Here is a 21,726-nt window from a genome sequence, read left to right on the forward strand (position 1 = left end):
TAGTAATGAATGAGTACACAAACAACATCTGGATATTAATTCCATGGTGCAAGGATTTCCTGCAAAGTACCTTTAATATGTTTGCATCGGCAGCAAGCATTAGGATGTGCTAATTTTGGCACCATCGGTTATATGTGTAGCACTACACATTCGATAAAGTCACCCCAACCAGTATTTATCCATGTGAATAGAAAAACTGAACAAAAACATAGTTCTGATAAACGCTGAATTCTTAAACCCAATACAGTTTAATTTTCTTCCACAATCGAGGGCTGCTATTTAGGATTGTTTTGTTAATGATAAATAAAGACAGGAATTATTTAGAAAATAAAGTACTTCACCGTTCTTATATATTAAATGTCTTGCTATATAAAATATACCCTCAAGAAGTCAAAGTATGTGAAATCAGTGTTTCAAATAAAAATCACAGCTATGTTACTGTTCAGCAACTCCATTCAAATAAACATCAGTACTGTATTCTCAAAAAGAAAAAAAAAAACCTAAAAACCAAAAAAAAAAAAAAAAAAAAAAAAAAACCAGTAACTGAGGCAAAAGCTTTTAAGTTTGCATTCTGGGTGTACAACAGAAACCCCTCACCCTGCATCCTTTAAGACCGCCAGTCTGCTTCAGTAATTTGAATCTGCCACTTCTTCAATATGTAAAGCACTGTGCTGAGAATATAAAAAGTTATAAAAAGGCAATCATAAAAGATTAAATCTTGGTAGGCATGTCAGCTTTCTTTTAATAAAAACAAAAATAGTCATTGTCATCTAGTTAAATAAGTCTCTTTTGTATAGTGTTCCAGTTATTGAAAAAGGGCCCTTAAAAAACCCAACTGCCTCGATCTTAAACCTTACCCTCTTGCCCCATAATACATGTTTGAGGGAAGAGTCATTAATGTGCAAATTGGCAAAACAAATGTGGAGGAGAGGGGACTTCTTGAAATGACATGCCCGATCAAGTCTTGGTTTATTCTTTTACAATATCAACTTCCAAAAAGTAAAATAACCAAAGTAGTCCTAAAAATACACAAAACAGACCTTCATCTTTGCATTCCTTTCCCAATAAACACAAAAAGTATGTACAGCATGTTTAATAATATGCAATATGCAAAAGCTTTGTGTTGCTGTTAGCAACATCTATACCCACCCACCCTCCTTATTCACAAGTGTACCTCTACTAAACACAATTACATCACTAAGCCTGTTAGTTTGTTAAAACTGGAAAATCTTTGTATAGGGGCTCCACTCATTTGACTCAAAGTTATAGACTTCCACCGTATTCAGAAATTCATTGCCATCAAAGCCTCCCACTGCATAAATGGTGTTCCCTACAGTTGTAATCCCAGCGTTGCTCCTTGGTGAAGTCATGTTTCCCATCATCTTCCATTCATTTCTAGTTGGGTCATACATCTCCACACAACTGATGGCATGAGAACCATCAAAGCCACCACCTACAAACAATTTTCCTAAAAGAGAATGAAACAAGGTAAATCTAGAGAAGGAAAAAAACTCCTAAGTCTTTTTTGCTAAAATTGGTGGTTCTTAGTAGAAATACCTGCTCATTCTACCAAAAGTCCTTGTTAAATGCCTTCCTAACGCGGCAAGTAAACCCATTCATAGATGGAACTCAGGCAATTTACAAAGAGAGGGGCAGCCTCTAACTGAAGCACAATTCTCACAATTCTTTGCGGTAACTGCTACTGCTGCCATTTCACAGATGAAATGAGGTGCAAAGAAGTTGAACAACTTGCCTAAAGAAGCAGCTAGTATGCAGCAAGCCAGAGTAGTTCTGTGCACTGGAGATTCTGTACTAGTCCAGTGCCTCAGAATTAAGATTCAAAAAAAAGTTATAGAAAAGCAGTTTTCAGATACTGAACATTTTCTTGAGCTTTCCAATTCTATAAAATTAGTTTAGTACAAAAACTTCTTGGAAACAGACCAAGAGTTATTACATTTTCAAATATATATGCAGAGCAGTTAATTATTTTCAGACACATAAAATGTCAGCATTAAATACTGTGTAGTTTTAAATTTTTTTTAAAAAAAACATTTATTTAGCTTTGAGAGAGAGCGCATGAGTGGGGTCGGGGCAGAAAGAGAAGGAGACACAGAATCTGAAGCAGGCTCCAGGCTCTGAGCTGTCAGCACAGAGCCCGACAAGGAGCTCGAACTCACGAACCGTGAGATCATGACCTGAGCTGAAGTCGGATGCTTAACCGACTGAGCCACCTGGGCGCCCCAATACTGTGTAGGTTTAAAAACTTCCATCCTCTTGGGGCCCCTGGGTGGCTCAGGCGGTTAAGCATCCGACTTCAGCTCAAGTCATGATGTTACGGTTCGTGAGTTCGAGCCCCGCATCGGGCTCTTGTGCTGACAGCTCAGAGTCTGGAGCTTCCCCCTCTCTCTCTGCCCCTCCCCTGCTCACACTGTCTGTCTCTCTCTCTCTCTAAAATACAACAAACATTAAAAAATAAAAACTTCATTATTTTCTCATTTGATTGTCCAAAATCTATCTACAACCACATATTTACAGAAGAAATGACAAGGCTCAGCGTGGGCTGCGGGCTACTTGCTGGCATGTCTACACATCTATACGTTCAGCAGGTGAGCCATAAGCTTAACTAAGAGTCCACTTTGTTCCCAAGACAATGCTAATTAAACTCATTATGATAATTATATAATTAAACATGTAAATCAATACAATGAATGTGAAAAGAAAGCTGCATCCATATAAAACTAACTTTGGAAAGATCTGTTAAAAAAAAAGCCTTAAGTTTTCCTTCCGATTAGGTATGGAGTAGACAGAAGAGACTAGAATCTAGGTGATTTGCACTTATTTTGCTTTGCAAGTCAAATCCATTAAATTCTTGCTCTAAAGGAACAAACTGGAACTCTAAGATGATACATTTTGCATATGGTTTATGGAAGGAAAGGACTTAGAGAACTTCATTCAGTGAACCCATCAAAAGACTAGTGTGTTAATATATTTATATTATTACTTCAAGTACCGAGTCTGATTAGAAATGACTTCTAAAAGATAAACCACCAATGCCCACTGCATCAGAAAAAATGTCTGCTTCTGACTTCTTATTATACAAGTGTTTAGTTATCATGGACATTCTCTGGGAATATTAGAACAAACTCTTGCCACTCCCTATTCTTCACCTTTCCAAATCTCAACACTCACCATCAAGAACAGCTACACCAGCTCCTCGCCTTGCCACGTTCATGGGTGCAATTAAGGTCCAGGTGTTATTTTCAGGATTGTAACGTTCTACTGTGTTCAGACAATTCCAAGACTCTGCACCTCCGATTATGTACAAAAAACCACCAAGCTCACAGACTGCAGACTGGTGTCTACCTATAAAATCGAGTCAAACCAAAATTACTTTATCTCCCAAAACTTTAAGTGCGCATACTACACATAATTGATTTTGAGATCTTAAAAAAACAAAAAAACTTGAGGGGAAAAAAACCCAAATCAACTCACGAATGTTAAGAGGAGCACAGCTTGTCCATGACTTTGTTATAGGATCAAATACATCACAGTTTTTCAGTCCTTTTTGACCATATGGATCAGAGCCACCAACAATGTATAATTTCCCATTCAGAGCGCATACTCCTATATGAGTATAAAATAAGGTTATATATTGATAATTTAATTACCATATTTAAATACTGATTATCTCAGAAGGAAAGTAATTTTACCTGCGTTACAACGGTTAGTTCTCAATTCTGGAACAGGAATCCAGTCATCTATGTTTGGATCATACATCTCTCCACAACTCAGGTCATCCGAATGGCCATTCGATCCACCTACCACATAGAGCTGGCCCTAAGTCAAAAGTACAAGATCAGAATTTCTGCCATTCTGAAGTTATGAGAAACAACTAAACATGGATTGCTTCTTCCTTACCATGAGTACAGCCATCTGAAATCGAGCTCTTGGTGTTCTCATGGGAGCAAGAAAGGACCAGTGATCTGTACGTGGATCATAGCATTCAACTGTTCGAAGACATTCCTCTCTGTTATAGCCACCTGGTAAAAGAACCATCAAGATTCATGTTTAAGATCTCAAACCACATGAGGGTTTCTTGTCTAGAATGATTTAGGTAATCTGCACAAAGAGAAAAAGAATTTTTATCCATAAACCTATTAAGGTCCCATTAGGTGATGTTTTAACTCAGGGCTTCTAACAGCCGAACAACATTATCAGTATGAGTAAATTGCTTAGTCTTGGCTTGAAAATTAGGATGGAACAATTTAACGACTTTATAGTTTTTTAAGAATTAGAAACAGACATTAACTTAAAGGATAGGCAATACAATAGTATTTACTTTTGTATTTCTTGGTCTTTTTAGAATGTGGTAAAGTAGAATGCCAAGGAAGAAGGCATATTAAACCCTCCCTTTCCAAAGTTCACATCAAAGCAAGCACAAATGTCCATGCAGGGGCTTAGCCAGTTGAAACTTTCCAATAAGAAAACACTCATCCTTCTGTTCTTACCTGCTGCTATGAGCTTGCCATTCATCTCTGCTGTCCCCAGACCAGACCGCGCATACTGCATGGGAGACATGGGCTTCTCTATCAGCTCATCTGGTTGCATCTCAAAGCTTAAACTTTTAATTAGTTTTGGAGTACTTGTTGGTGAGCTCTGTGGGCTGTTTCGCCCGTGAAGGAAAATTACACAGAATATACCATCCAGCACAGCCAGGCACAAGTAAGTGTTATCTGTAAGCATAAGAGTTCTATGTTTAAGATGCAATTATTACTACTTTTGTTTGCTGTGTGATCCTGACTTGGATTCCGGATCCCAGACTGGAACGATCTGCTACTGTTTTCCAAATCTAATGGCTTCTGAGTTTTTCCCACAAATAGTCAACTTCAAAGTTATTAAATGGTTCCACTCAACACTCTTCTTTAAAAATAAGTCAAAGACAATCTGATGAGTGTAATACACTTACTTGAAGTCTTTTCCGAAGCAACGATTTTCCATTCATGCTTAGGGCTTTGTACTGTAGCATTTGGAGAAGAGAGACATCCAGTGGAACTGCTACTTATCGGCTTATGGCCATTCTCACGTGGTGGCTTTTTCTGCAAAATCAAAAGGTAGCTACAGAAACCTAGCCAAAGACCATACCTGGTGTACCTCTGTTCCTGAGCTATTCCACAACACTGAAAAAACACCTAGAATCCTTCACTTATGTATGACATTTAAAGCACCCTAAATTTAACACAAACCAACACTTTCCAATTGACACAAATTACTAGCATACTTCCATCTTCACTTATAATGAAACAACTACACCTACACAAGGAGCCTGGTCAGGAAAAGCTCAATTTAAGCAATTAAAAAGCAAGTTGTAGATCAAGTATGAGAATACCTCAATGGAAAAAAAAAAAAAAAAAAAAAAAAAGAGAGAAAAAAAAAACCCTTAATCTACATAAGCTCAAAGTTCACATACTCTTTATATGGAGTATAGAATCATCTTTCAAAAGAGATTATTAATTTAAAATGGTATGAATTATCTGAAAGATTACATTTAGCCCACTGTCTCCAAGAAACTATCAAACCTAATTAAATCATATGTATGGATATCCTTCATACAATGCCAGCAAAAAGTGAGCAGACATATCCAGTTCGGTCCCTCTGAAAAGTATCTCTCAGGACAAAAGTTGCAGTTACAAGAAACACTTAAAAGCATATTTCTTCAGGACCACCATATAGGTATTATAGAGTGCTTTTCTAGACAAACCATATCAAAAGACAAAATATGGTAATCAGAAATAAAACAATAATACTAAAAGAACCAAACATTCACAAAAGTAGTATAGGAACACTCAGAGGGAGAAATAGGCAAAGCTACAAATTTTCAAATGATAATAAAAGAATTATATTGTGTTCTTGTGTAGGAGTTCCCTTTGATGGTTTTCTTATGTTATTAGTCCTTGACACTTTTAAAGTATATGATCATATGGCATTAGAAGAGTCAGAGACATCCTAAGAGGACCTACCAAATGAACAGGTACCACCCCCACTTCAGTACCTGACGCCAAGTGTGCCGATCCACTTCTTTTGATCCCCAGGGCCAAAGCCACATGGGTAGCTAAGATTTATAGTAGAAATTTGTTTCTTATGGAACCAAAAAGCTATGTTAACAACTTAGAGGAAAAAAATTTGGTAGCTACTTAAAGCTGTGAAAAAACTATCAGAAGTTTGGTGTGGGCCAGTCAACAAGCATGGTTATAGCATATGTTGGCTATTTTGAGAAAAGGCAGAGAATGTACCATGTTAATGGTTACCATTAAATTCTATTTTGACATTTATCATATACCTAGGTATAATTAGGCACTTTATTCACCTCATATCTTTTAATGGAGTAAGGGCAATGCTGTTAATCCATTTTATCGATAACAATAAGAAAAGAGATGTATTGCCTAAGGCAATACAACTAAAAGAATAGAAATTCTGAGTATAAAGCCACTCTTTTTATACTATGACAGATTTTTGTCTCTGCTACTAGAAACTCCAAGGTACATAAAACCCCATCCCAACCTGTGGGAAGAAGGGATCCAAAGTATCACAAATTGATGATGCCATCAAAGGAACTCCTATACAAGTACACAATGTAATTCTTTTATAATCATTTGAAAATTTGTAGCTTTGCCTATTTCTCCCTCTGAGTGTTCCTATACTACTTTTGTGAATGTTTGGTTCTTTTAGTATTGTCTTATTTCTATTTTTTATTTTTGTCTGATATGGTTTGTCTAGAAAAGCACTCTATGATACCTATATGGTGGTCCTGAAGAAATACACTTTTACGTGTTTCTTGTAACTGCCACTTTTGTCCTGAAAAATACTTTTCAGAGGAACTGAATTGGATATGTCTGCTCATTTTTTGCTGGCATTAAGAGCTTTTATTATAGTAACAAAACTGTTCTAACGTATGGATTATAATTGAAAAAAATCAATGTGAAAGAGGAAAGCATGATTAACAATGAAGACTACTAGTGTTTTATAACTAACAAGTCATACAGAGGTGCTGGTTAACGCCTTTATATTCCTTCTGGAACATTTTCAAATACAATCCCTTCCTCTCCCTTGTCTTCACTTTCCTGTATTAACTCCTCCCACGCGCTACCCACTGGCCCCACTTTCTTTGCCTCTGGCTCCCCAGGGAGTAATCTCCGGTGGCTATTTCTTTTTCAACCACTATTACTTCTCAAGCTAAGATATTCTTAACTTTACACTCTTTGGAACTTATACCCACTAAAGGTTACCAAGTGCCCTCCCAAAACCAGTGAAGAGATACCCATAACCATATTTTACATGACCTCCAAAAGAATGATCTGACACAATTTAGTCTTCCTCTGTTCAAACTTTCTCTGCTTATGTTAGCTAGCTTTCTAACATAATTTGATTCTAATCTTCTCCTTCCTAATGGCTCCTCAACCTCTTTTCCTATTTCTCAAGCCTAATGTGTCCCCTCATCCTATTTTATTCATGATCTTTATCCAGGGAACCACCTTCTAATGAGTCACATCAGAATCCTGCTTTCTCAAATTCTTCCTTTTCCTTAATTTTCTTATTCTAAACAATCACTAAGGACTCACTCAACCTTTGAAACTATAAATGCTTAGAGTCCACTTTTCCTCCTTCATGCTCCTGGATCAAGCCCTCATTTTTTTTTAACTAAACTACTGCTTGTAGTAATCTATAAATTGGTCTCACAATTGGGTCTACCCTCTGTACTTGGCCAGAAAAAGAGAAGGGCTTAACGCAATCATTTAGTAAAGAAAAACAAAACGCAACAAACCACAGATCAGCTGGAGTCCCATGACCCAGAGATTGCCACCTAATAGTTAACCACGGGTCTAAAATGATTAAAGTACAGATCTTTGCTGTACAGAAATACAGTATTTAACCAATGCCCCTACTGTTGGAACTACTGCTCAGTTTTTCACTATTATTAAAGTTGTGAAATATATCTGTCCAGGGGCCCCTGGGTGGCTCAGTCAGTTAAGCATCCAACTCTTGACTTTGGCTTAGGTCATGATCTCGTGGTCATGATGTCAGGCCCTGTGTGACGTCAGGCTGTGAGCACAGAGCCTACTTGAGATTCTCTCTCTCTCAAAATGAACATTAAAAAAAAAAAAAAAGGAAATAGATCTGTTCATGTCACTCTACTTCCTTGTCTACAATTCTTTGAAAATTCCCCACCACCTGTAGGATAAAGTATTAAGCCCTAACCCAGTGGCATTTACCTACTTTCCCAATCTTGTGACCTCGCACGGGTATTTTTTGCTATCTGACACACTCTCATCTGCTTTGCAAGCTCTTCTAAATCCTAAGACTGTTCACATGTTGCCTCTTCTGTAAATTTCCTTAGTTTCTCTCCTCTTGGCTCCTCTATCCCTTCCCCTTTATGCCTTTTGTAGATCCCTCTTATAAGACTGTACGGTTTTCATCTACTGCTATAGATGGTTCTGCAACCAGAAACTGTCTCTTACATATTTCTGTGTCCTAACATCATGGTCTGCCATTTTACTCAACGGCTGCTTACTGAAAAACAAAAAACAAAAAAAAAAAAAAAAACAAAACAAAGTATCTTTAGAGTATGAGGGAAAATATCCTAAATGTTCAAAATGCAAACTATGAACAAAGTTCTCAACTAATTTAAACCCAAACACTTTTTGTAAAACATAAAAATACTTGGCCACTACTACCACAGAATACCTGACAACTGCCATTCAGGTCACTTCTGAGTCTTATTTACCTTCTAACTGGTAAAGAAAACACCCCTTAAAACTGGGTTAACTCTGCCTACTTTATAGTTTATCCCTCACAAATACAACGTTGAAGCTAAAGGTCAAACAAAAAGAATGCATACTGTATGACCATTTATATACATTTCAAAGGCAAACTAAGCTATTGTTTCAGAAGTTAGAATAATGGTTTCCTTTAGGGCTGTGTAAGGACATGACTGGGAAGAGGCAAGGGAAAGCTTCCCAGGCCACAGAAATCTCTTCTGGAGCCAAGTAGTGTTTAAACTAGTGAGTTCACTATTTGACACTTACGATGTGTGTCCTTTTCTCTAAATTTTTGTCTAGAAACTAAAAAATTTTTATGCCTGACATTTTTTTTTTAATTGGGTCTAACAACACCCATTCCCTGTTGCAAACAATTTTTTGTAATCTAACAAAAAAAAAATCAATTTCTACATTGCTTCATCTTATTGGCCTTGTTTTCTTACTACTTGTAAATCCTATTTCATTGAGAAAAAATCTAAATGTGGTTTCCTAATTTGCTGAATTTTTATGTGGAGAAACAGTAGTAAATCTAAGAAAGATATGCTTGTTTTGTCCTGAAAATGTTTCTGTTCAGATATACCAATGAAATTCTTCCACTTTCCTTTCTTAAAGGAAAATTTCAGTATACTAGAAAATGCTCTAATCACATTTTAACCTGAGGTTACCTCAGATGTGCAATGTGTACCTGCACAAACTGAATGTGGTCATCATCACTGCCAAACACCTCAGCCTGTCCATCTAGTAGGTTCCCATCAAGCAGCTTGTGATCAGCTGAGTAGTACAAGGTTTGAACCTGCAAAACAGCAACAGAACACCCATGTGGCTACCGTCTCCATGGCTACTCCACTAGTATGCAGATCACACAAACGCCTCAAGGTAACCTCCAGTGTGCTTCTTCAACTTCTTGACATCTTGCTCTGGCAGGATCCCGAAGTAAAGAAAATACATGTCATGGTTGTAAAAATTTTAAAAACAAAAATAAAATACAGAATCTTCTAACACTGGCCGAAGAGTCCTTGGCTTGATTGGCTTGAAAGAAATCTTCATTTTTCCATAGCTTCTATTATATAGCATTTTAAAAAAAAAAGGCACTAATACAATATATGGGCTCTTAAAGCATATACATATTTACAGTAAAATTTGGACTATGGTTTACACCTTTGAAGTGCTCTGATTTGCATTAACATATTTGTCCTGTAGGCAATGTCAAGAAAAACAGATAAAAAGCAAATGCAAAACTCAAAACAAGCTGTAGAGACACCTCCCTCAGCAGATGCAAACACATGGTCAATGCACCTGATTTTCAAGTGGGAAATGATATAAAATGTAAAAATCACCTGTTAGCCTTTTTAGAAGATAATGCTAACAGTATGTTTCAAGACCTAACAGATCTGGAATGCCTTTCGTGGAATGACAAATTCAAAGTCACTCCACTGCTCCATCTGCATGTGTTTAATTCCCACCATTTCTCCATCAAGTTTGTCTTGTGGTATTTTTCAAAAGTTAAGTGAATGTACGTATGAACAACACCATTGAAAAAACACAAAGCTTTAAAGATAAGAATCCTGTAAAGGAGTAAACACCATTAAATCATCATCGTTCTCTGCCCACAGCGGATTTTTCTTAGGAGAACTGGGGCAGGACTGCTGCTTCTTTACGTGTCAATACACTTGAGGTTTCTTCTTGTTTCTTCAGTCTTGGGTATCCTAGTTTTGTTAATAAACCTATGGGGAGATAAATCAATGGGGAGGAACAACCATTAGAAGCTTTTACCTACTTATCAAATTTAAAGCAAAAACCTGTGAAGAAAAATTAAGAATCTACAGAAAATTTCAGTACCACCTCCCATTTCTAAAGCAAATTACATGCTACTTTAAAGGAAGTTAACAGCACATAATAAGCAAAGAAATAAAAAAGAAAAGCAGAAGACCAAACTGAACAGTTCATTCAGCTCACCTGGACACCCCCCCTGTTTCTCAGCTTAGGGGTACCTATAGCAAAATTTAAATTCTTTAGGGTCATGGTTACAAAATAAAAGTGAAAGGGAATCCTTCATTGTTATAGCAAAATAATTTTTAAGAATTGTTGCATCCCATTTACTTTAAAACTAACCTCTTCCATCAGCTCTTCCAGACTGTCTCCATTCTCCCAGATGCTACGCTGCACCCAGTTGATTACCTTTGTATACAATTTGCCATTGCTGGGCAAGCAAACATTATCTTCAAGCATTACCTCCAACTAGAGTTAGGAAAAAACAATGACACTTAGATCAGTGTTGAGTCTCTTAATTCTCAGCTTAATGCGCAATTTCCTAATAAAATGGTCACAGATGCCCAATCTCATCCCATACATTTATTCTCATTTGTAAGAAAACTGTAAAAACAAACCAGTAGGCAGCAAACTGTTACAATGCTAAAAAATAACAGTATCATTTCAATGTACTTTCTCACAACCATGCTTGAAACATGGACAAAGATTCAGCAACTGTAAGTTAGTGTATACATACATATATATCTTTATAGATTTTACCCCTTACCTTTAGCCGTGGAAGTTTAAGAAACTCTTCCTCTTCTGAAATTTGTAACAGATGCTCCTGAATATAGGCATCAACTTTATTCAACAAACGGGTGTCTCCCATACAACTTGCAAAATTTCGGTAAGAGATGCAGCTGGTAACATCCATTCTAGATAGCAAATAATCACCACAAACCTGGGAAAAGAAATACACAAGTGACAACACTTACATATATTTTATTTAATGAATATTTAATACTCAATATGTAAGCATTCTGTGAAGATACAAAGATGAATCAAACACCACTGCCTTAACAGAACAACGTTAACTCTGGGAAGAATAGATGTATGCAAACAATAAACATCAAAGAATGCCGTACAAATGTCTAAGTTGTTTACGGAAAGATGCAACAAACTGAAATGCCATATTAACGCATATGCAATGTGCAGATAAGTATCTCCAATTAGAATAATTAGATAAGACTTTATCATGAAGACAGTATCTGAACTGGGATCTATACAAGAGATGATATTGAATGCAGATAGAAGTAGGGAAGAAGCTGGGACCAATTTAGTTTGGCTGGAGCAAAAGACAAGTAGGAAAACAATTTTGGAAACACAGCAACTACATTAGGGAAAATGTGCAATGCTAACTTGAGGGGTATGTGCTATAAACCACAGAAGGATTTTAAGCAAAGGAGTGACATTACAGAAGGGGCCAGGAAACTTCCTCTTAAAGGGCTTAGGCTTTTGGGCCATAATGTCTTTGTCACAACTACTAAACTCTGTCATTGCAGGTGGAAGCAGCCAGAGACCCTATGTAAATAAAAGCTGTGTTCCAATAAAACTTTATAACAAGCAGTTGGCCTGAGGCTTTGCAGTTTACTGACCCCCAAATTAGAGAATTAAATGCTTTTTATTCTATGAATTATTAGGCAGTTTTCAATGGTGCTACATTCTAGAAGGAGTACTTTTACAGAGGAACTTCCAAGTGTAGAACAGTGAGCTGAGAATGTAAGCTGTGTGATTAATTCTTGAGAAAAACAAGAATATTTTAAATGTTTATTTTTTTGAGAGAGAAGGGGGGGTGGGGAGGGAGGGAGGGAGGGGGTGGGAGGAGGAGGAGGAGGGGGGGAGAGGGAGAAAGAGGGAGAAAGAGGGAGAGAGAGGGAGAGAGAGGGAGAGAGAGGGAGAGAGAGAGGGAGAGAGGGAGAGAGGGAGAGAGGGAGAGAGGGAGAGAATTCCAAGCAGGCTCCAAGCCCAGTGCGGAGCATGACGGGGTGGAGCATGACAGGGGGTCTGATCTCACCGCGAGATCATGACCTGAGCTAAAATCAAGTCTGATGCTTAAATGAGCCACCCAGGCGCCCCAAGAATATTTTAAACCCTGCTACCAGTGACCAACACAGCCACCCAGCTAGTGAAGACTACTGGAAAGGCAAGAATTTAGCTCAAATTATCTGAGAGGAAGTTATGACCTTGCTACATTACTACAGCTAACTGGTTAAAATCACATTCAGTTGTCTAGGGGGAAGAGGGGCCATTTTCAAGTTCTTGAGACTAACAAATGTCTTATGACAAATTATGCATCTTAACTATGTAAAAGCAGACTTGCTAGTAACAGCCCTCCTTATATGTTACTTCTGGTACTCTACCTGCTTTACTCGGTCCATCTTCAGCTTTTTTGCTGCAGAATAAACATCTTTCACTAATTCCTTATCGGCTTTCAACCTGTTAAAGAAAAGTTATTTATCACTTGGATACCAAGGCCTTAAAACACAGATTCTACTTAATCCAAATAAATCAAGGCTTGGAATTTCCTGGTGACATCCCCTAATTATACACTTTATAAAGTACTTACTGAGCAGTGTAGGCATAATTCAGTAAGACTTCAACAGCTTCTGGATTGAGATCATCAAATTTAACATGAGAAATTCCATGAGGATCACTATCACTATTAAAGATTTCAAATAAGTAGGGACTGCAGCAAGCCAGAACTGCTCTGTGTGCTAACATCTCATGGCCACAGACCTGAAATTGTGAGGAATTACAATTAGAAGTACTGTGGACTATTTATTTCTCTAGCTAATTACCACATCAGGTCCTTTATCTAATATTTATAGGTAAATCATTGTTTTTTCAAGTTATTTCATCAAATGCCTACCATGAAAAAGAAAATAAGCATATCCAAGAACTTACTGCTTTTAGAAATAAAATATTAATTTTGTACGTTTCCAAATTAAGTTTTAAATACCTGGAGTCGAACATCACAGAACTGGCCACTTTTCCTCAGGGCATTTAATTTGGCAACAGAAGACTCAATAAAGTTTTCGTCTTCAAACATTAAATATCCATTGGGAATCATTTTTCCTTACAAATTTGGCTAAAGAGCACAAAAAAAGCCAAGTTATTTTACTAGTGAACAATGATTTTTATAATTATACCTTAAAGAGTAATACAGTATCTTTATTTTCAAATTCCATCCTATCAACAACACAAAAATTTTATTACACAAAAACACTGCTGAAAACACTGGCACTGAATGTCCAAGTCTTTGTACAGCTATATTTTGGTCCTCAGTCTTTTTAAGGATTCATACAGCAGTGACTATCTCAACACTTTTGCCCAGGTTTCCCTGAACATTCATTGGGAAGGGAAAGAAATGTAAACCCACCCTGCCCAAACCCATACAATGAGCAATTTAAGAAGCCTGGAAGGATGTAATGTGGTCATCACTTCTAGGTTTCCTTGATTTGGGTTGCTGTCATTCCTTTACTCCCAAATGAGAGAAATGGATAAATAGGCAAACTTAAATCTGTCCCCTCTGCAAGTTTCAGATATTCCAAATCACTTATCTCCTAGGAATACATGCTAGACACTTAATGTTCTTTTAAAAAATGTCCATTTCACCTTGTGAACTGACTAATGCCTATACAAAGCCATCATTAAAAAGCAGTAATAGATTTTAGTTTGCCCTGATTTAAATTCAAAAGTTTACAAAAAGAAAAAAATAGAATTTTTTTTTCTACAAATGATTACTGACTTCCCCTTTAAAAAAATTATGAAAAGGCTATTAGTGTACTGGCATAGTCTTCTGAAAAACAATGTGTCTTAATGTTTCATTGGGCACGAATATTCACTTACCTACTGAACTGGTGAGAAATGTATTTCTGAGATGTCTTAAATAATCCAAGGACAAAGGAGTGTTAAAACTTAGCACTTCCTCAAGGTATGAAGACGGGTGGTTGAAGTGAAGGCAGAGGTGTCTTAAGCTCTAATGGTGATTCCAAAACTATCAGGCTTGAAATGATGTAATCAAGTCCTTAAAAGCTATAGACATGAATTTCTTCTGTGATAATCATGCATCATAATCTGCAATAATGACAAATTTTAGATACTCAGAATGATCAAAGACTGTCATTGATCTAAGTGGATTATATCATACAAAGTCCTTATCTGAAAGAAATGTTGATGTACATGGCTCTAACACAGAAAATAACCAAGACAAATGCAATTATACCTAAACATTTTTCACTTAACCTGCAACTATTCAGGTGATCAAAAAACAAAACACCCTTCCCTGGAAGACAGAAGCTAACAACGTGTATCAATAAGTGAGATATGTAAGCACAAGATTAGAGAACAAATATAAATATTGGTTAAATCTAATATTCTTTACTATTAGATTCCTGTGCATTTTTACCGGCCAGCAAGCAACCTTTGGGCATCATTCCCAGACGTGTATACAATGTTCCAGTCAAACCAGATATACTATTTCCCAAAATGTGGTCTGCTCTTCCCAGTCTCTGTACCTTTGTTCAAGTTGTTCTCTGTTCTTGGAATACCCTTAACCCAACCTCTGCTAGATAAAATCTTACCTCCATAGAGCCCTTCCCAATCCCCCCAGTGGAGAGAAGTTTCTCCCTATCTTCCACATACTAAACCTTCTCTTGTGTCATCTTCCAGCTGATCTGCTCTGGTTTTGGCTTCTGTGGACCTCCTTATCTTCCTTGATTTAAGGTCCTGGAAGGCAGAGCCTCTGTCTTGCTCATCTTTGTATCCATCCCATCTCCCCACTACCAAAACTAGCCTAGAAACATAAATATAAAGATGAGCACTTTGTTGAAGTGAACTAAATAAACAAAAGGGAAAATACTGATATCTGTTCTCTATATGGCCCTTTTTCTCGTTTACAGTAATAAACTCTCACTGGAATAGTTCTGGTCCAAACCAAATCTGCAAAGTAATCATATTCAGTCCTCCTACCTCATTTTCAAGTCATCAACTACAAGTGTCAAATTCAGATGGTTCTTATTTTTTAATCACCTGAACTGCTATGTCACCACTGTCTAATTCAGGAAACTAGAACTAAGTAAATTATTTGAAAGACATGCATACTTTTTAAAACGGACATCTTAAAATTACCTGGATTTTCCTTATGCATCAATCATACACAGAATTCTAAATCTAACAATTGTATTTGGGTGAATGAGTAATCACTTAACCCAGAATCCACTGAAGGCTGGTCCAACTCTAAGTGAACAAACTGTCGTGTTAAGTTCAACACATGCACAATCTGTAATGGGTCTGACCCATATGTCCTAACTGGTTTCTCCATAACTTAGGTTCTATTTCAAAGAAACCTGAGTAATTCTGACTCAGGTTGGGATTGTTGTCAATGCTTACCCCTGCAATGAAACTGTATCATACCATTATGTAATATTGGTTTCCTCTGCTCTACAGTTGCACCTACATTAGTTTGTTCAGCTTTTAAGAAATCAGTTCTAATAAATGATTCCCAATTACCACACAATTCCATGTACACAGAGAAAACACACTATCCTAAGGAAACCTTCAAACATTTTCAGCCAAGACCCAGCTCAAATTAAGAAGATCTTTATATATATGGTATATACTGGGTAGCCAATCCACAGACATAGTTGGTAACTCCTCACTTCAGTTCCCTAAGTTGCCTTTTAAAAAGAAGGGGAAATGGGATGAGGAGGACAGAGGGAGCTTCCATGCAAATTATGGCAATATATTTAAAATGTGCTTTCTGAAAAACCATAAACATTGTGATACAGAGATTTAGAAACATTTTAAACGCTGACCAGTTTTATTCATTATTCAGTGTTTTTCTGTAAAGTAGTCTTGATCTAACCAAGAATAAAAATGGCATCTATTTATGTTTGATAATTTGGAAGCTCTACCTTAAATTTTGAGGGAAAACAAGACATGGTTAAAATCACTTCAGTCCACTGGGAGCAAACACTGGAGAACTTCTAGAGCAACTCTTGGCATACGCATTTGTACAGTATTATTAGTTCTGCAACAGAGTGAGTTCTACATTTAGTATTTGATGACCTTCTAGTATATCAAGATCTTAGTATGATCCTTATCTCTTTAATGATCAATACAACCCTACTTGATTTTAAGAGCTAGCCCAAGATCATGTGACATTTAAGTTAATGCAGCAAACTTATTTTACTCAATTACTGTCCTCACATACTGTAGGCCCCTACTCTCACCTACCCCTAAGCTGGAGGAGGTCTTATCAACTCCTGCCTACAAACCATGTCTTTGAGTGTTCACATTCACTCTCACTAAAGTAAGCATTGGGCAAACTGAGTTTCAAACTATTCTAAAAATGTACAGAAGATCTCAGTTTGGTCTATGAAACTCAAGCTCAGTAACTGGTGGAATAAAAATGTGAGCAGATTTTTTTTCTTTAAAAAGCCTAACCAAAAGCCCCACCATCCTAGAGTTATATAAAAGAATAAAACTTAAAATCTTCTTTGGTATTTAAAGAATACGAAAATACTAATTCAAAGGAATATATGAACCCCTATGTTTATTGCAGCATTATTTACAACAGCCAAACTACAGAAGCAGCCTAAGTGTCCACTGATAGACGAATGGATAAAGAGGATGTGGGGTACACGTAAACACATACACATACTCACAAAATGGGGTATTACTCAGCCATAAAAAAGAATGAAATCTTAACATTTGCAACAACATGGACAGATCTAGAGAGTATAATGCTAACCAAAATACACCAGAGAAAGACAAATACATGATTTCACTCATATGTGGAATTTAAAAAACAAATGAAGAAAAAAAAAAAAGAGAGACAAACCAAAAAATAGACTCTTAACTATAGAGAACAAACAGATGGTTACCAGAGAGAAGGTGGGTACAGGTGAAAAAGTGAAGCGGATTAAGGGTACACTTATCTTAATAGCACTGAGCAAAATATGGATCTACTGAATCACTATATTGCACACCTGAAACTAACACAACTACACTGGAATTAAAATTAAAAAATTTTTTCTTTGGTATTTAAAATATACATTCCATTAATCCACTTTTAAAATTAAAACTGGGTCAAATACAATACATTCTGGTAAATACACTTCAGTTCCTTAGTATGGCCAGTGCAAGAAAAGGGAAACAGAAGACTCATAAATGAGTAATTAAACTGCTTTAGTAACCACCAGAAGCCCACATGTTATGTTACCACAGACCCCCAAAAGATTAACTTAACTGAAATACAGTTCAACAGGTCTTATCCAAGAGTTGTAAGAAAGGTAGGCACAATGTGGCCTCCCCTCCAAATTCTTTTCGGGCCTTCAGTAAGTGGAAGATAAAATGTTATCACCAAACTTCCAAAGCATCCTTAAAAGCTCAAGGAAAATTACAAATATTTAAGTTTCAAGGCAATGTTTTGAGGGCAGCCCACTCACAAAATAAACTCTATTTTTAAAGGACAGACTTTATAATAATACAAAGTAAATCTCTGTAAGACCAGAAGTTACAAATTCCCAGTGTCACCTCTGAAACTACTGTCACCATCATCTATATCAAAACTCACCAAACTCACTCACTTGCTCCATCCTCATTGTTCTGAACTCTTATACATCCCACAAACATTTATGGCACCAAACATATGGCAGGCACAATATGGAATGGGATGCTCATAATACCAATGGAGTTAACGCCATTCTTCAGCCCTGAATACTTCACAGACCAACCAAAAAAGACAGGTAAATCAAGCAGTGAAAATAGCTCAAACAAAAGAGGAAAGGGGTATGACAGCATACGTATTCCAGAAACTGCAGCTATTAGCATGCATATGGTAAACAGAGCGAGAGGAAGAAAGAAAGATCAATGCTAAGGGTTAAACGATGCTGGAGAATAGAAAAGGATTATAGCAAGAACATTCTAGCAGAAATGTGGGGGATGTTCTGGAGGAACAGGTAAAATACGGAAGCAGGGACATTAAGATATTATATACCCCTGCTTATCCTAAGGCAGTAAGGATATTTTAGCTTGGATATGTGTGGTATCCTTATCAAAATTAGTACCAAAATTAGAATTCCAAAAAACACAACAGTTATCTTTAGTTTGCTGCATGCTCAAAGTTAGGAAGGAAGAATAAGAGGAATTTGCTTTTTATGCTAAGGTACCTGTTGGGTATCTAGGTTGATACCAAAAGTGTAAGAATACTGATCTGATAGGTGGAAAAATACAGATAGGTTTAGAAATCATTTACAAGGTGGTGATTCAAGCTTGCAAACGAAGATGAGCATGTATTTTCTGTGCTTCTAACAAAAACCCAGAGATCACTTCCTTGTTCATAATTCCTCCATTCACACTCTCTAGCACAGTAGGTAGGAGGATCTTTTCAGCCTCTAAGAGATCCTTCAAGGCGGTTCAAAATCATATTGTTGAAAAGTCAATGAAATGATTTTCAGGGGTACTTCATCTTAGTATTCAGTGATTAAGACATTTCCTCAATAAGAGAACATTTTACATTAAAAAACCACACTTGTAAAATGACATCAATTGCCATCTAAACTATATCTCAAGCAAGAAAAACAAAACCCCACTCCAAAGTAGCCAAAAAGACACTAATTTAGGAGTGCCTGGGTAGCTCAGTCTCCGACTGGATCTCAGCTCAAGTCTTGATCTCAAGGTCGTGAGTTCAAGCCCAGTGTTGGGCTCCATGCTGGGTATGAAGCCTACTTTAAAACAAGAACAAAAAGTAAAGAAAAGGGGGGGGGGGGGCAAAAAGATGACAATAAAACTAAAACCAAAACCTGGGATCCTCTGTTTTGGGGGGTAAATTTAGAAAAACAGAACTACAAATTAAGATGAATTAAAAAATTACTATCTATTAATTACAGTGATTTCATTTATTGGAAAAACACAGAGGAAAATCATTCTGGTTCTCTTTTAGGTCAATGGTTTTAATCTGGTTTTACCACCAGCTACCAAATTATAGACACTTGAGAAGTAGCCTGCCAGATGGCATTAAATGATACTATTGTTAATCCAATTCTAAATAGTCAGTGTTTGCCTCATCACCAGATATGCAAATACAACTACTCTCCTCAGCATCTTTAAGACAGAAGTTACAGCAGGATTATGCCCAATGCTATTCACCAGTATTTTGCTATCCTTAAATCAACTGCTAGTTCTAGAATTATTAAAAGAAAAATATGGCTTCTGATTAGTCTAGTCCATGCCGTACTTGTTCAACTGTTAATAGTACTAAGCTTCCAGAGCTGTTACTTATTACTAGACAGAAGATCACCACACACAAAGTCCTCAAAGAACAGCTTGATACCACGGTATTCTAATCCCCTCCATCACTGGCAACAGACATTAGGAAACCAGGTCTTCAGGCATCTGATTTCTACTTGCTATAGGTTTTGAAATGTCAGATGTTTCAAACAATAGATTTGTCTACTATGTATTGGGGAAAAAAGTAAATCCATTTCTAAAATATTTGCGTCTAAGTCTTCTTACATTCTCAATCTGATATTGCCTGATACTTTCCTACCACTAAGAACTTATAAACACCCTTTTGCCAGATGCGTATAAGGACAGAAAAAGAGCAAACCTCTCCGCCGATTGCTTTGGTAAAAAGGAAAGTGGCGACGGCCCCAGAGTGACTGGAGTGTCCTGTAGCCCCAGGCCTTCCTCCCCGCGCGGCCTGGCGGGCGCCCACTACTCCCAAGGCTGGAAGGCAAGGCGCCCAGCGCTCGCACACCCCCGGCCGGGATTGGCCGGCCAAGCAGTCATTCAGAGCCGACACGTCAGGGCAGCCGCTCCCTCCCTCCTCCCGCCCTCTTCTCCCCGCGCTTGGCAAGAAAAGCGGGCAACGTGGAGCGGGAACAAAGGACCCCGCGGCCCACGGCGATCTTGGACGCGGTGCCACCCCACTCCAGGCCCCAGGCACAGATGCCGCCTTGGACCGGCTCCCGGTCCACATGCGCCGGGTCCTGGGAGGTCTCAGGGAGGAAAGTCGGGACCTCGGTTAGACCCAGACACTAGGAGTCGATTCCTGACAGCGGGAATACAGAGATTCCCGCGCCCTCCTTCCGGTAGTCATCCCTGCCCCGTGGCGCCCTGACCCAGGCCCACGAGGTTCCCTCGAGCAAGAACTCCCGCCCTACTTCCTATGCCCCAGCTGTCTCCGAGGCGGCCGGCACGCGCCTCAGCAGCCGACGCGACCCGGCAACCATGGCAGCTCCAGGAGCGCGGGCCCCGCGCGGCGCCGGCTCCTCGCACCCAGAAAGCCGCGGCAGCGACTTGGCGCGTCCTCCCCCGGGACCAGGACGCCGCTCCGCGTCTCGCACCGTCTCCCCCAGCCGCCCGCGCCATCTCTCATCAAGGACTCCGGTCGCACCCTCTTCCTCTTCCACCGTCTAGGACCTGCGCGTATTACCTGGTTCATCTCTGAAGAGATGGAAAAACTCATGTCTGGTGCTTCGATGGGGAGTAGGAGGAAGCGGGCGGGAATCGGCGCAACGGAAAGCGCCTCGAGGCCGCGGAGGGGGGGAGCGGTCGAGCGGGAAGACGAGCGGAGGCTGCGAGGAGGGGGCAGGGCCACCGAGGGTTCGTGGGGACTCGCTCACTCGCTCGCTGGCACTGCCGCGCCAAAGCAGCAGGCGGAGAAACTGCCGAGCAGCTCTGAGCGACCGACCTCCACGCGCGTCCCGGAGACACTGCTGCCGCCGCCGCCGCCGCCGCCCGCTCGCGCCGCACCCCCTCGCACGTCACCACGTGCCCCGCCGCCGCCTCAGCCAGTGCCTCCAGGCTGCTTCCGGCTCAAACCGTCAGCGAATCACAAGCGAGCACCAGAAAGCTCCGGCTCGCGGCCCCGCCCACCGTTCGCCCCGCCCCGTCCCGTCCTTCTCCGTCGCCCCCTTGGGTTCGTTCCCTTCCTGCTGGGCTCAAGTAGGTCAAGGCAAGGTGATCCCAGGGAGACAGGCAGTGCTTGGGGCGCGCCTCCTTTTACTTAGCGCCCGGTCGTCTCCTTTCCTCGCCTCGCACCCTCACTTCACCCTTTCGGACTGTGCCGGAACTGGTTTGTTCCAGCCGCCCTCAC

At 39.0% G+C, this 21,726-nt stretch overlaps 2 protein-coding genes across 7 annotated transcripts in view; one reads left to right on the forward strand and one right to left on the reverse strand.

Annotated features, from left to right (window-relative positions):
* Positions 1-55: 55 nt before the first annotated feature.
* IVNS1ABP (influenza virus NS1A binding protein) lies at positions 56-21,203 on the reverse strand. Of its 3 annotated transcripts, XR_015246214.1 has the most exons (16): positions 21,064-21,203; positions 14,472-14,699; positions 13,582-13,710; positions 13,189-13,358; positions 12,983-13,058; positions 11,350-11,523; positions 10,926-11,051; positions 9,499-9,606; positions 4,967-5,096; positions 4,509-4,733; positions 3,919-4,040; positions 3,711-3,837; positions 3,493-3,624; positions 3,190-3,363; positions 538-1,468; positions 56-500 (listed from the first exon to the last, which is right to left on the reverse strand). XR_015246214.1 is itself a non-coding variant. In XM_025921054.2 (15 exons), the coding sequence occupies exons 3-15, from the start codon at positions 13,690-13,692 to the stop codon at positions 1,215-1,217; spliced, it is 1,929 nt and encodes a 642-aa protein (XP_025776839.1). In that variant the 5' UTR covers positions 13,693-13,710; positions 14,472-14,699; positions 21,064-21,203; the 3' UTR covers positions 56-1,214. The 3 variants fall into 3 exon arrangements, 2 of the variants coding, with proteins under 2 accessions (XP_025776839.1, XP_086550276.1); XM_025921054.2 differs by having other exon boundaries at positions 56-1,468; XM_086694150.1 differs by lacking the exon at positions 21,064-21,203 and adding an exon at positions 20,236-21,023 and having other exon boundaries at positions 56-1,468.
* Positions 20,452-21,726, forward strand: part of LOC147572641 (uncharacterized) — a 37,308-nt gene continuing 36,033 nt past the window's right edge. For all 4 annotated transcript variants that reach the window (XM_086694152.1, XM_086694151.1, XM_086694153.1 and 1 more), the window contains exon 1: positions 20,452-21,575. In XM_086694152.1, the coding sequence (XP_086550278.1) occupies positions 21,083-21,575 (493 nt within the window). In that variant the 5' untranslated portion in view covers positions 20,452-21,082. The remainder of the gene's footprint in view (positions 21,576-21,726) is intronic.

The sequence above is a fragment of the Puma concolor genome, chromosome E4, assembly GCF_028749965.1.
Source record: "Puma concolor isolate L17-30 chromosome E4, mPumCon1.1.hap2, whole genome shotgun sequence".
In the NCBI taxonomy this organism is placed as follows: Eukaryota; Metazoa; Chordata; class Mammalia; order Carnivora; family Felidae; genus Puma; species Puma concolor.